The 15,386-nt window shown below is 39.3% G+C and overlaps 1 protein-coding gene across 3 annotated transcripts in view; it reads left to right on the top strand.

Annotated features, from left to right (window-relative positions):
* Positions 1-382: 382 nt before the first annotated feature.
* The window catches only part of rps6ka3b (ribosomal protein S6 kinase, polypeptide 3b), a 50,426-nt gene continuing 35,422 nt past the window's right edge, over positions 383-15,386 (top strand). Inside the window, exons 1-2 of one of the 3 annotated variants that reach the window (XM_020645918.3) lie at positions 383-956; positions 8,022-8,081. In XM_020645918.3, the coding sequence (XP_020501574.1) occupies positions 894-956; positions 8,022-8,081 (123 nt within the window). In that variant the 5' untranslated portion in view covers positions 383-893. Of the gene's footprint in view, positions 957-8,021; positions 8,082-14,068 lie in introns of those variants that run through there. The other 2 variants (XM_065948607.1, XM_065948608.1) reach the window with 2 other exon arrangements.

Raw genomic sequence — 15,386 nt, 5'->3', positions numbered from 1 at the left:
CTTGTCTGTGCAAATAGAAATACACATTTTTTTATGTAATATAATCTAATAATTTAAACTGCATTTGTTTAAATTGTTAGGTAGTTAATAATAGCCTATAACAAAACCTGATTATAAAAAAAGTACAACGCATTTGTACAAAGGAACTGTAAAGAGGAAATGTCTTTGTGTTAACTAGTTATTTTTATTTATATTTTTCTTCAAATGTATGATAAAGCTAGCTTTAATTAATCTCCCCCTTTGTTACAAAATGAAGTCAGTGCCCTAAATTGACTTCGCTTTACTTTTCTAATTACCTAAGCATTCCGCCTCCTGTCGTGACGTAGGCGTGACGCAGCAGTCTGACAGACAGGTAAGCCGACACCGGCCGCCATATTGGGAAACAACGGAAGTGAGAGAGAGAGAGAGAGAGAGAGAGAGAGAGAGAGCGGCCGAGCAAGAGAACCAGATTGAGAGATAAGTGTGTGTGTGTTTGAGTGTGTGTGTGTGTGTGTGTGTGTGTGTGTGAGTGAGTGTGTTGAGTCAATCAGTTTCCGAAAAAGGGCGTCCTCCTCCTGATTTCTCTCATGTTTGTCTCCCCGGAGGAAGGGGCGGTCTCAGCGCCACAGCAGATCCGGAATCAGTAGGTGTTCGCTCGGCTCTTTTCGGCTCGGTCGCTCGGTCGGTCGGTCGGTCGCTGGGTCTCCGCTGGCGGTTCGGTTCCTACACAGAGAGGGTTTACAGGAAGCAGAATCGGGAGTAGCTAAAAAAAAACAAAAAACGGTGACAAGTAAGATAAAAAATTAAAGAAGAGAGGTGAAGCCGGGTTGACTGAAAGTGTCGACCGAGGGAGGGGGGAAGACAAACCCGGAGCAGAAAAGAGGAATAAAAGTAGAGGCACAAGAAGAGACAAGATGCCTCTGGCTCAGTTGGCGGATCCCTGGCAGAAGATGCCCCTGGGGGGGACTGCTGGAGAGGTGAGACACGCAGAGAAACACTTTTATTTGTCATCTTTAACTAACTGACAAGTCACTAGTGTGACTGTGGCATTGAGACAGGTAGTAGTGTCGCACACCTCACCTGAAAGTCACCATTAGGTCACTACTGACAGCTGCAGCCACTCCATATTACATTTAAATGACCTTTAACACTCAAATATACTGTAATACTCTATAATTAGGGGTTTGAAATAGATATATACTCCACTATAAAGGCACTGAAATCTACCAAAAATGACCTAAAAATCTCTTTACTTGTGTTACAGTAAAATGAAGCTTAGACATGGCCTATCTATGTACTGAAAATACTGTAATAGGCTTGTATATGATATAAATCTCTTAATTTGTGTTACATTGCTGTGTTTGAAGCCTTTTAATGACTCAGAGTGAAAATGTATGGTTGCAACAAATGCTTTATTACTAAATTTAAAAAAAAGGGCATCACATTACTGCAAGTGATGTTAATTCACCCTACAGAGTGGCATAGAGAGCTGAAGCAATACAATATTATCTGTCAATCATTTACAGTGACTTTTAAGTATGTCAAGCTTAGTGTAGGCTACCACAGCTTTCATTAATGTACCATGTAGGCCGATGTCTTTAAGTAGGAAATGCGTATAAAAATGTAATATCACTAAAACCACTGTCGATTAGCTGCTTGATTAGTCATTGGGTTCAATTACTGCTCTGTAGTGCATGAAATGATGCAGTGTGTAATTAGTCAGATGGCCAATTAACTCTTGAGTATCATCACCAGCAGCTTCTGATAGAGTTACACTTAATGACTTTCTAAGTCTATAAACAAACGAGCGGTGTGTTATGTGGAGCGTGGGCAATATGTGCTCTTTGTGATTGTGATTTGCCGCTCTGATCACATGTTGGTGGTTGTTTTTGTATTGTTGTGATTAAGAATAACACAGAGACGGCTTACTTTGGGCAGGTCCAAGATGACTTTAATAGAGTGTATCGAATCTTAGTGTATCGGACCGTTTGCTGTGTTGTGTAATCTATTGTGTAGGATATCGTGTGTCGTTTGTTTTGTGAATTGGATCGCGGATCGCGTTGTCGTATATCGTATCGATTCGTGTATCACATCGTGTACCATCCTGTGTATCGTCTGGTCGATCGTAGGATATCGTGTGTATCGTATCACATCGCATTGTATCGTGTTGTGCAGATTTAATACCATTTTCAAAACTAATAGATACTTTATTGATCCCGAGGGAAATTAAAATGAATTGATTTTCAGACACAAGAACAATATCTCTACAGGACTCGGCAAAGTTAAAATGGACAGTTAGTGAAACAATAGACCAACTACTACATTTTTGTTATTTATCATTTTTTATTTCACTTGTTAAATCTTTTATTTTCCTGTTGGTGGCCCCGGCTTACACTGGAAACTCCGACACTGATACCAATTTATGTGGAGAAAAATGTATTAATTAATGATACAGCAGGTGATGTAGGGAATTTCTACGCTTGAATGAAAAAGACGTCTTCAAGGATTTTGTACAAACATAACTATGAAAAATACCTCTTTTAAACTTACAAAAGTGTACTACAGGTCGCTATAATAATATTATATCATTATATATATATTATACAATGTGGAAAATGTAAACGTGCAAAAGTACAGTGACTAGAATAATTCCACTTACATTATTTATCATGTTTCAGTTGTCTCTTATTGTCTTGTTTTCTTAAACCAACAGTCCAAAAACTTTTAAAATTGTAACATTTTATTACATTAACACAAAATAACAACAGATAAGAAGCTGTTTCCCAAGAATGTTTAATGCAAGAAAAATGATTTAATCATTAAATAATTACTCAAAGGTTTTGGGGTTTATTCTGTGTGTATTTTAGCTCTAAAAATGTTTTAAAAAAAGAGGTTTTCACAAATGATGACATGTGGGTGGAAGCATCTCAAGGTGACATTAGAGTCACAGAGTCGCTGCATGTTTTAGGATGTTTTCCTTTAGTTGTTTCTGTTCAGGGATCTGTGGGAAGGCCTTTGCATTGGTTTCAAACAAAAGATTGAAACAGGCAGTCAGAGTGAGTGATTGTTCTTTAAAAAAAGAAGGCCTTGTCTTCAAAACGGAGATTGAAACAGAAACAGATCCTGTGTGTGTATTTTTTTTTCTTTCTCTTCCTTCCTACAAGTTTTTGAATCTTCTTAAAGAGCGTGAGGCGGAGCTAACAAGGCCGCATGATTCAGGAAGAGCGTTTGTCTGAGTTTGTGTGTGTCCACTTCCGGTATGAGGTGTCACAAGGGCTGCATGGAGAAATGCGTGTGTGTGTGTGTCACTCTGTAGGCAGATTGTGAATAATCAGACCTGAGTCACAGCCAGCTTTTTTTTCCTAACAGGCTCATACCTGCTCACTGTGTTTTTTTCCAGATGACCTCTCGCAACCTTCCTTATCACCCAGTGCTGATTCTTCTTGGCGTTAAGGTTTCAACTTAAACTTTAACTTGATTTTTCCCAAGAGGATTTTTTTTTTTTTACAGCCATGTGGAAACAAGTAACATGTAGAAAACACCAGCATATAGACTCAGACATTAAGAACACCATAACAACATTCAAAAAGTACATCAAGTAACAACAGGAAACCAAGAATATATAAAAACATCATTAATACCAGAATAAAACCCATCATCTGTCATCAGGTTCATCATTACAATTCAGTTCCTTGATAATCTGAGTTAGGGAAGATTTCTTCAACTTGTTGGACTTCACCTTTTGTTATCTGTTCCTCCTACCTGAGGGCAGAAGCTCAAACTCACCAAAGAGGGGATGTAGAGGAAACTGTAGGATGTCTCGAGCCTGAGCCGTTGCTCTCTTACTAAAGGTCAGAGACAGACCAGGTAATTTAACCCAATGATTTTACTGGCAACTTTAATCATTTGTTGCAACCTATTCTGGTCTCCTATTGAGAGATAACCAAACCAGGTCACAAAGCTAAAGTCAAGGAGAGACACCAAATCATGATTCAGGAAGGTTATCAAAAAAAATGTCCATACTTAGATACGTTTGGACACCACTTGTTTGAAAATGACAGAATCTCCATTATATTAATGATTGATAGTATTAAAAAGCACCGGTGCTTTAAAAAAATACGACAGATCTGGATTATTCTGCGTCATAAAATAGAAATAGAAGATGAGGTGATCAGTTCAGTGCACATATTTTTTCAAATAAGAATGCATGTTTTCAAATACAAGGCATAGATGATATTACACTGAGTTACAAGAATAACACCAATTCTAGTCATATAAAGTGGGCCCAGTGAAAACTTAAAAACTTCTGGTACCTTGACAACCCGACTCGGCTCAATGAAACTGTCCTTTTCGTACACCTCTGAAGCCTTTCAGTGTGCAGCCATGTGTCTGATAGCTGAGTGTAAGCTGTCATACCAGCTTTTTTTTCTGGGCCACTACAAGACAAAAAGGAGAACACACACACTGTCACACACAAAGGAGTGACTTTTGAAGTTGTGGAATGACGAAGAGATGTTTCTGTGAGGTTTTTGCCCTGAAGGGAAGATCATTCAGCACACGCACAAAGAGCAGAGAGGGGCTGCACTTGTCTAGGAACAACGATGAGACTAGTAGATCAAGATGACTGCAGGCTTTAATGTGTTCTTACTGTGGGAAAAAAAGTGCATTAGAAGAACTGAGTGGAAAGTGTTAAAATACCCTTGAAGGCTGAAAGTGCTGATTATTCTTCATCATATTGTGATCATGTGGGCTGCATGGTGGTGCAGTTATTCTTAAATTCCTGGTTCGAATCCCCAACCTGGTGGGGCCTTTCTGTGTGGAGCTGCATGTTCTCCCCATGCATGACTCAACATATATGTTTGCAATGATATCAATACATTTTATAAAGGGTTTTAATTGTAAAAATAAATAAATTAGCGTTTTGGAAAATGTAAGCAGATCCGCTTAATCTGTGATCCACTCAGATCCACTCATAGAATAAGTCCAACTACAGTCTATTAAAACTTCCTTTTAATGATTGTTTTTTATTATCAATATTCTGTTTTGCATATAAAATGTTAAGAGATATATTTTAAAAGGACTTTAAATGCCCATCGGACCCACCTGAGATCTTCTGTGTTTGTTTGACTTCAGGCTCACCGGGTCTGCAGATTTGTTTTGCACAACGATATGAGATGAGATGATGAGATTCAACTTTATTGTCATTACACATATACAAGTATAGAGTAACGAAATGAGGTTTGGCATCTCACCAGAAGTGCAAATAAGCAGAAAGTGCAATAGTCTGTGCTATGTACAGTAATATCTTTACAATGTGGACAAAGTCAACGCTGCATGATTATTAATACCATAAATTCAAACCTGTGGGATCAGACGTCGTTAATTTTTCCTCATAGCATGATAATAAACATGTGTAAATGGAGCCAACGAGTCTGACAGGGGAGGGGACAAAGGGAGAGGCATGGGTGATACTGCATGTTAAAGAACAGGTGTGTGCAGGTGTCCATAAGTCAACATTAAGTCAGTTATGGTAATTTGACTGCAGCTGATCTGCCAACTTATCTAAACGAGAGGCTGTTGGAGCTGCAGCGGTGACTCTGACACTCTGTCTTCTGACTTACCGTATGAAGAGTGACAGTACTCTCCTGATCATAATATTCCAACAAAAGCTATCCTGCATGGACAAGGGTCCTCACAATCCAAATCAAATGAGAGATTTAATCCAAACTAGGGCTGGCACTTTCAATCGAATGTTTGAATTCTATTATTTTGCATAAAAAAAATAAAAAAATTGTTGTCTTTTTTTGCTCTTGTCTTTAGCTGTTGAGCGGTTGTTTGAATTCAACTGCTTTTATTTTGAAATAAAGTCAGGCCCCTTGTGCTAGGTAAATGAAAACAGCTTAAAGGAACGGTAAAAGAGGGACACTTTTCAGTTCATGAAGAGTTTTGAGTCAGCTGATTGAAATGAGGCCTTCAAAGATGCAGCAGTGCTGTTCTTTTCAGCTGTGACGAGACACTGTGGCGGCTTATCCGCGGTGTGCTTGACAATGTTGCATTTATCGTGATAAAAAAAAAAAAAAAAAAAAAAGAATGCATTCATTTCAGACCTTAATTAATTTCAATTAACAAGTTAATGCTGACTGCCTTAATCCAAACACATTACATCCATAAAGATCCACAGATTGCTTCAAATTTGCCACTATTTGAACTGTTTACTCCCAGACTGTCTGAAGGGTTTTAATTCTTTAATCTGACCCTGCAGCTCGCCCGTACGACTCTGTCCTCTCTGCCAACTTCTGTCTCTCCCTCCGTCTCCTTATAATCCATCACTCTTCCTCTGTGTGGTCCATTTCCTCTTCTATTCCTCTCTCTCTCTCTCTCTATCTATCTCTCTTTGCTGTGTAGTTTGTCAGGCTTATCCTCCCCTCGCTGCACTTACCCGCAAAGTAAATACTCACCATAATCGCTTTTATAGTTATTATTGTTTTGGTCGGGCAGTAGTATCAGTGCTATCAGTGTCTGAATCACAGCTGTTGTTCAGCAGGGGAGCGGGCAGGCGGCTAATCCTTACATAATGCTAATTCATTCATATCTGTTGTTTTCAATTTTCCTTTTGTCGAGCACACGAGGTCGAGGGTGCAAGTTTGGTGGCCCTGATGAAAACTCTCAAACTATATCCATCTGCTGTTTTTTAAGATGTCTATATTTACCTTGAACTCAGTTTGATTCCGCCGTCACTCGGAGCAGCAGGGACATGATGAGAAGTTTTATTTATTTATTTTTTTTCTTCATAAAAAGACGCCTACTCTGTGAGCCGTGCGATTCACCTCTGAATGCTCGGTGGCACAGATTGAAAACAAATCATGAACGTCGGGAGCAGAAGGCCTTGATGTGACCAAAGAATGAACCTTTTTAGATGATCTTCACTGATGTGACGTACAGTATACAGCATCGGATTACTGTGCATCAGTTAGTTAGAAATCATTCTAAATACATTCTCATGTTTCAGGTTCAACGGGTACAGGAAATGCAGGGATTAAAGCTGCTTTTTTACAACTCATGGGTTACTCCAAATCTCTTCTAAAAGATCTCCGAGTTTATTCAAAGATTATACTCTTTACATGTTATTTTATTTGCACCATCGCTCAAATCAGTATGCAAAAATGACTCACAAACACATCTAAACCCCCACATAAATCACCCATCAGCCATAACATTATGGCCACCTGAGCAAGCGAATGCAATCAACAGTTCTACCATGAATTTTAACATTTTTACAAAGCTTTTACATGTTCAGTTTTTGTTGACACGTCAGAAAGGTGAGATTTATTTTTATTATTGAAGTTGTAGTGGGTGGTGGTGATGGTGGACTGGATTAACATTTTGCCCACTCCACGAACCTACATGAGGGGCTCATAATGTTACGGCTGATTGGTTTTTTTGTTTTGAAATAGCTGCACCGTTTAGCAGATTGATGAGTTACTATCTGTGACTGCTAAATTGTGGTTTTATCCCCTTACATAAGTCATTGTGAGGATGCCACTAACTACCAAATGTAGCACTGTTTTTTAAGATATATTAAGGACCTGTTTTTCCGCTTTTATCCAAAACGTGTTCTACTGTTTATTAATTTCTGCAGATTATATTTAGAAATTAAAACTTATATAATAGACTTTATTTAAATAAAGGCAGTTAAAAATGTTTATTTAGGTAAAGTTATCTTAGTTGGTTGTGCAGAGTGTGTTTTGAAGTCTCTGCAAAATTCATCATCTCAATACATTAAGTGTTAGAACTGGTCCCTTCTCTTTATTACACATTGCACGACGACTATACATATTTTACAACAAAAACCTGCAACGTGTAACGAGCATGTGCGGTGACGTGTTGGTGTTTCCAGCCGTTGTTCAGGTGAACATGTTTGGACCTGAAGCTGTGACGTTGATCCGCCTGTCAGGTTCACACGGAGCAGCAGTAATCACCAATGTCAACGCTGCATGTTAGGTGTGTGTCAATGTGTGACGTCTTTGTCTGTGTTATTACAGGATGCGCATCACGACCCCGAGGACTTGGTGGGCGATGACGACTCCATGCCTCTGTGCACCGTAAGTCTGAATCCTGTTTTTAACATCACATGAAACGTGGAGGAGGCTCCCAGAGCAGGTTTGGAGGTTTCTGTTAGTCTTTCCCGACCTTAAGTGGGATTCAGTGTAAACACAATGAGCGCTGTGTTTGGACTGACAACATCGTAACACTCTGAAGGAAGCTGTCTGTGTATGTGTCTGTTGTTGAAGACTAAGCGCCTCACCTGGTCATTTCTACAATCACACATTTGCAGAATTATGTGCGCGTTTTGGTTACAAAGCTCAGTTTTGCTCTTTGATGATGTTTGAGAAAACTGACTCCCACTCCTGCAGGATAATTGGCGGTTTGAAAGTGAAGCGTTGTGTGGCTCTCCATTAAAATCATGAGTCATCTTGAAGCTGAAAAAAAATAATCCTCCCTCAGATCCTCCGCACGGCTAGATATTATCATTTATTTGTGAAGTTGTTGTGATTACTGGAGGAATCTCTGGATTACATGTGATGGCTTACTCTGAAGGTAAACCCCTCGTTCCCTCAGTCACATTCATTTTTTTACTGCTTCTTCTTGAGTCACTTCCTCTGTCCCAGTTTCAAAGTGTGCACAAACTTTATTTTGATGTTGTAACAGCTCTGTGAAATGTGCATGTTTAGGAGGAACTGGACCACAAAGCATTGCAGCTTACGAAAAGGAAGCTTTGCAAAACAGTGATAAATATTTGTGTCATGCAACTTATTTGTGCATATTAAAAAAACATATTTATTGGACCTTTTGTGAAGTTTAAGGGGTAAAGATTGAGAGAAGCACTTAGACTCTGGACCTCTTTGGTTTTTTAAGTTTTATTTTTTTGTCATTGTTTGATAATTTATCTAAATTTAGTCTGTTTGTCTTCCTTTTTCTAAATTAAGATGCTCATTTACTCATTCTCAAGGGCGGCTGTGGCTCAGTGGTATAGTCGGTCGTCTTTTAACTGGAAGGTTGGGGGTTCAATCCCCAGCTCCTGCAGCCACTTGTCTGAAATGTCCTTGGGCAATACACTGAACCCCAAGTTGTCCCCACTGCTTCATTAGCGGCGTATGAATGTGTATGAATGGATTAGTTCATACTGATGGTCACACATAGCAGCCTCTGCCATCAGTGTGTGAACGGGTAGGTGTGACCTGCAGTTTAAAAGTGCTTTGAGTAGTAGTCAGGAGACTAGAAAAGTTCTATAAATCAAGTCCATTCACCATTTAGCCATTCACAAAAGGAAACAATGTTATGTCTTGGGAGGGAAATTTGAATCTTTAGGAAAGTTCATCGGTGGTTACTTCCTGTTAGGCCGGTAATTTGACATAGCATTTATCCCTGCGTTCTTTCCATAGTTTTCCTGTAGTATGGATTGCATGTGTTTATTTTATTACAGTGTGGAAACAATTACTTAAGTACTCATTGTTGTTGTTATTTGAGTATCGTTTCAATATGCTTGCACCTGCACATGCTGTGTTTTAGGCTACAACAGTTCAACTTGTGTACATGACAACAGCAGGTCCATGTCCAGTCCACCACATTTTTTAAAGTAAAACATGTATAATTTGTAAGTAATAAATGATGTGTTCATAAGGTAATGAGATAACCCTAGTTTTTTAAATGAATGAAAAGCCAGTCCGCACATAAACTGCCAGAACAGAACATCTTTTAATTTACAGTGTTAGCCGGATCATTCCCCTGGGTTGTGTCCCAGTTTCATACTTACAGCCTACATATAAACCACCTGCCCAAATACACACAAAGCAAGAGAAGAAGAAAAGTCTGTCTCTATAAGAAGTTTTGTGGTCACACTTTGCTGTTAATAAACAGCCCTTGTAGATATTACGTTGTATATTGTACATGAACATTATAGAATAATAAATTCTGGTAAAAAAAAAACACATTCCCAGTTCAAACAAATCTCAAAAATACTAAGAAATAGTGATGAACATCTTTTATAACATCCTACATCTCCCAGAATGCCTTTACACCACAGTAATAGATTAAAAAAATGTGTTTCTCTCATTCAGAGGAGGAAGTTTGAGGATGACTCATCCACTCTGATCTGTTTGGGTGTGTCTGTTATTCAGAATTCATTTTCAGTGAGTGCTGTCTGATAATCTAATATCTCCATTTGATTGAAGTCTGACTGACACAAATCAAAACCAAATTAAATTCTGATCTGGACTGATGGATTTGTCACCTCGTGTTTATCAAAACAGGATCGGAGTCTCGGGCTTTATTTTTGATGAAACCTGAGGCTGCTGTGGTGCCTCTGCTGCAGCTAATCTCCGAGCCGACTCGTCCTGCGCTCACGAGGAAGCAGCAGAATCAGCAGCAGTTTAATGTGATCCTCTGCTGCAGGAGTTTCTGCACTGCAGCTGAAACGCACACTGACTGAGGGTAGACGTGTTTGAATAGGAAAGGAAACAGTTGCATCACACTGACATAGGGTTGCCATGGTACCAAATTTTTTAACTTTGATATGACTCTACTAAAGTATTAATGATACTTCTTTCGATACCATGGCAGGAAGTCCTCGTCAACCAATATTGGACAGTTATTTTCGTTTAATCACAAAAAAAGTGCAGGCAAACTCCTGCAGACTGTCCAAACTGCACAAATCAATTAGCAGTGTTCAAACAAACTCTGTTATTTTAATGATCGATGGTATTGAAAAGTACAGAACCTTAAAAAAACTCAAAATCTTCATATCGTCATATTTTTATCACCACGCTGCTTCGATGCCGCGCCATATTTGTTTTGCTAATGCGTCGCTTGGTAGTAACGTTGTAAAGCTGTAAGATACCAGAGTAAGGAGTATACATGCCACAGATTTCTGTTCTCTTTTGGAGTTCTCTAGGTAGCAGTATCGGGTTTCTCAAAATGGGGATAAGGGCTTATCCTAGTTTTTTAAAATTAGGATATGATGTTTACATGATCTAACACGAAAACAGGATAATTAAAAAACCTGATCAAAACCATGATACTCAAGTCCATGTGAACGCACTCACTGTTGTTACAATCATAATGTGTCATCATGTTTTCTCCTCTTATGTCACCACAATGTCAGACGTTTCTTATTCTTTATTTCTAAAAACATCTGCATAGTTCCCTTAAAACTCTGAGGAAATCGCTACTTTTCTTAAAGTATGGTGTAATATTTTATTATCTTAAAGGAAACACTGGCAGGTCAAAGGATTTCCCTTAAAACATCCTCAGGAAATCTATCAGGCAATAACTTAAGACAACCATGGCCTTAGTGATTTGATACACGCGGGCGCAGCATGTTGGGATTGTGTAGGTGAGCTTAGCATATAACAGCATGCTAATTTAATGCGTTTTTAATTCAAATGAAACGGTCTCAGGGTTAAAATCTAACTTTATTTTGGTATGCACACAGCCCACAGAACCATGCAGCTTTTGTTAGAAAGAGCGTGAGCACATATTGTTACATTTCAAGTTATAAAAATAATAAAATATCTGACAAGCTGCAGAAAACAGCCTGATGTCTCCTCCTGAATCTGACAGAATCTGACTCCCATCATACTGTGTGTGTGTGTGTGAGACTGTGTGTGTGAGACTGTGTGTGTGAGACTGTGTGTGTGAGACTGTGTGTGTGAGACTGTGTGTGTGAGACTGTGTGTGTGTGTGTGTGAGACTGTGTGTGTGTGTGTGTGTGTGAGACTGTGTGTGTGTGTGTGTGTGTGAGACTGTGTGTGTGTGTGTGTGTGTGTGTGAGAGTGTGTGCTGCAGACTTCGGAGAGTGAGGTAATGAGTGCTCAGCTCTTCTCAGACAGTAGATCTATAAACCATCTCCTCTGCATTTAAAAATCGATGCTTGCAGCTGCTCTGCCTGCCTGCCACCGACACACAGACACACCCACACACACACACACACACACACACACACACGTCTGGAGGCAGGAAGCTTGAGGTGAAAACATTATGAACATCACGTTGTGTGAATGTGTGTGTGTGAGGATGAATATATTACAGAGCTGTTAATGAGTGTGTCCGACTTTTCCACTGGCTCAAATGAATGTAAAACTTTAGTGTGTGTGTGTGTGTGTGTGTGTGTTTTTGTTTGCGTTTGTGTGTCAATTAGGTCATCTATACAGGAATAGTATTAAGTTAAGAAGAACTAGAAAATAGATTGTGACAGTGTTGTCAGTTTTGGACTATATTGACACACATAATATACACATGCAACTGTATCTGTCCTGAAGACATCAAATGCCATTTATGATATTGCTCTTTATTTTATCACAGGTAACAGATTTTGTTCTCGCCATTGTGACCTATATCACTCTGTAGGCTGCCGCCGGTTGGGTCAACGCAGAAAGCAGTACAGTATTCTGTATATTTACAGGGGTCTGATTGGTGAACTCCCTCCTTATCTGACTTATCTTCTATTCACAAACATCCCTATCCATACAACCAGGTCTCAAAACTGGGTCCCTGTAAAAAAAAATACCAAGAGTTGGGACTTAATGGGGAAAGTCTGCTTTAAGTGTTGCTGCAGCCATTATGTGGAACATTTTTCAAATGACGGCTAAGTTGCCTTCTCTTGTATCATGCTGTGTATTTAAAGAGCTAGTGTCTGAAAAAAACTGGAAGTAATTGCAACTGCTTCAAATTGGGACTTTTTAACCAGGGCACGGATTTGCAAGAATCAGTGTGTGTTTATGAATGCATTTGTGATTTATTTATTTTTAACAGTTTTTATACGTTTTTTCTCGTTAATTGTATTGCAGAAGGGCACCCCTGGAAAAGAGACCTGTGTTCTCCCTGCTTAAATAAAGAATAAATAAAATGAAGGTCCAAAATGAATGCATTAACTTTTTTTTTAATTCACATTAATCAGCTTCTGTTTTGTCCCCTGTGGTCAAAAATACAAATTTAAAAGCATAACAAAGACTGTTTTAGAATATGAAGTAAAGGAATTGAATGTAGTCTGACTTCTGCATTAGTGTGTTGTGCTGTTTTGGTCATATCATTGCTCTACACAGGGTAAAGGAACACAACTAGTTAATCTATGATTATTTGTCCTCGTGTGTGGGGTATCTCACAGTTTTAACATCTGTCTATATTTTTTTTTAAATTGTTGGAGCGAGGCTGAAAGAAGTTAAGATCTTGTTTCACAAATGTTCTCAGTGTCACAAAGATGAATGAACAACAGGAAATTCACATTCACAGACAGACTAACACTTTATGATACACACACACACACCAGGGGCCCGTTTCTGAAAGAAGGTTCAGCAAACCCTCAGTCTAACCCTGAGCTCTGAGTTGATTGAAAAAAAAGTAACATTGCCGCAGCGGCAAAGGAGAGAAAAGTGGTGTAAGAGAAAACAGCTGCTCGCGTCAGCGCGTGAAGTCTATTAAATGAATATAGCCTAATCAGAATTATAATATTGCAGGTCAAAACTGATGGAATGGTAGGCTATTAAACCTCTACAATTTATTTACATTAAGATGCAATCCAGCAGAAGAAAAGTGACTTTAAAACAGCTCAAAATGAAATATAATAACATAATAGGCTCATATAGCCTAGATTTAAAGTTAACTTAATTCAGAGTCTATTTGAATGTGCATTAACTTTATCCCCAACATAATGCTGTATTCACACACATTATCCCGTTTAGTTTATTAATACTTAGAAGCCTAAAGCAGCCCCTTCATAACGAGGCTCGACTAAAAGACATGCCATGTTCGATACAATAGTTTGTCTTATGTGCTGTAGTAGGCACCCTAACATATCATATTAAAACAGCCTAGATTTTTATTCAGACAACCGGTGAATTGTCACTAACACGCACGTGATACGAGACTGAATGAAAGACTGAGGAAATGAAACGGCGTTTCTGGATCTGAAAGAGGGCGGAGACCGAGAGAAACTGAGTCTGTGAACCTAACCTGGTCGGGACCTAGTCGGGACCTGGTTAGGTTCACAGACTCAGTTACCATAGTAACTGACTCAGAGGTAAAGTAACCTTACGGACTCTCTGAAATGGGCTGGAGTTAACCCTCTTTCTCTGGGTTGAGTGACCTCCCACTCTGAAACGGAATACCCAGAGATTCCCTCATTTCAGGGTTGACTTACTCAGAGTTTACACAAAACCTTCTTTCAGAAACGGCCCCTGAACAACTAGATGCATCGGAAGCACACACACATTTAAGTCAAATCCTTGTTGTTTAAACAGATGATAGCACACACCTCAGATGAGTGTAAGTTTGGCAACCACTAACTTCACACACCGACTGCACCGCTCAGTGTTGAGTCAGTGGCACACGCACACACACACGGATGCCCCCAGCGAGTCCTAAAATGTTTTCCAGACAGCGTGGTGAACATCGCTGCTCTCTGAGGGACTGACCAACATCTGCTGCTGCCATCTGCTGCTGCTCAGTGTGTGTGTGTGTGTGTGTGTGTGTGTGTGTGTGTGTGTGTGTGTGTGTGCCCTGGACACAGTATCATGTTTGGACCCAGGATGAGGTCACTTGTTCACCGTGGGAGAGACAGACACTGACCTCAGACTGTAACCAAAACAACGATAAACAGACATCAGATTTAAAGTTCAAACAATTCATTTGTTCTAAAATGTCATTGCTGATTTAGTGTGCTCTCAGTTTCACTTTGGACTGTTTTATATTCTTTATATCTTGTACAAATTGTCAGCTATTCAGGCTAACTAGCTAAGTTTTTTGAGATTTGCACTAGTGACTTAGTGACTTTCTATCCATGTGTCCCCTCCTCCTCTAGTTGTACATAAGTGAAGCCAGAATATCCCCACGATGGGTGCAGGCTGTTACTCAATTTAAGCCACAGTCAGTGCATTCAAGATCAGCTGGTAGAACCATAGTATTGACTCCCCGCCCCTTCTGCAAACTGATTTCCTATTGGAGGATTTATAAAGTAACCTGAACTTCTCTTTTGGGTTTAAAGTGCAAGCTGAAAGCTAGTCTTCAAAAATACACAATGCAGTTCCAGGCTTGAAAGAACACAAGGATGGGAAACTTCAGCAAAATACTTAAAGGCTGGGTGGCACATACCACTCTGTAGGAAGTAAAAGATAGGGAAGGGTGTGACACCGACCAGATCCTCTGAAATAGTCTGCAAAAAAAGTAGCAGTATTATTATGACACAACGCAAACTGTGGTTCTAGATGAGACAATAGACATCAATGTTTTTAAAGAAAGGCGACTGATGATGAGGAGATGAGAAAAGCGTTTTCAAACCACTGACCCAGTTTCTTCAGAGAACCCTTTAATTGATTGATTGAATAATTAAATTAGGCGTTACTGTGTTAAGTGAG

Source organism: Labrus bergylta, chromosome 20 (assembly GCF_963930695.1).
Source record: "Labrus bergylta chromosome 20, fLabBer1.1, whole genome shotgun sequence".
NCBI classification, from domain to species: domain Eukaryota; kingdom Metazoa; phylum Chordata; class Actinopteri; order Labriformes; family Labridae; genus Labrus; species Labrus bergylta.
The sequence above is the reverse complement of the archived record's forward strand: the minus strand, read 5'-3'. Positions and strand labels throughout refer to the sequence as shown.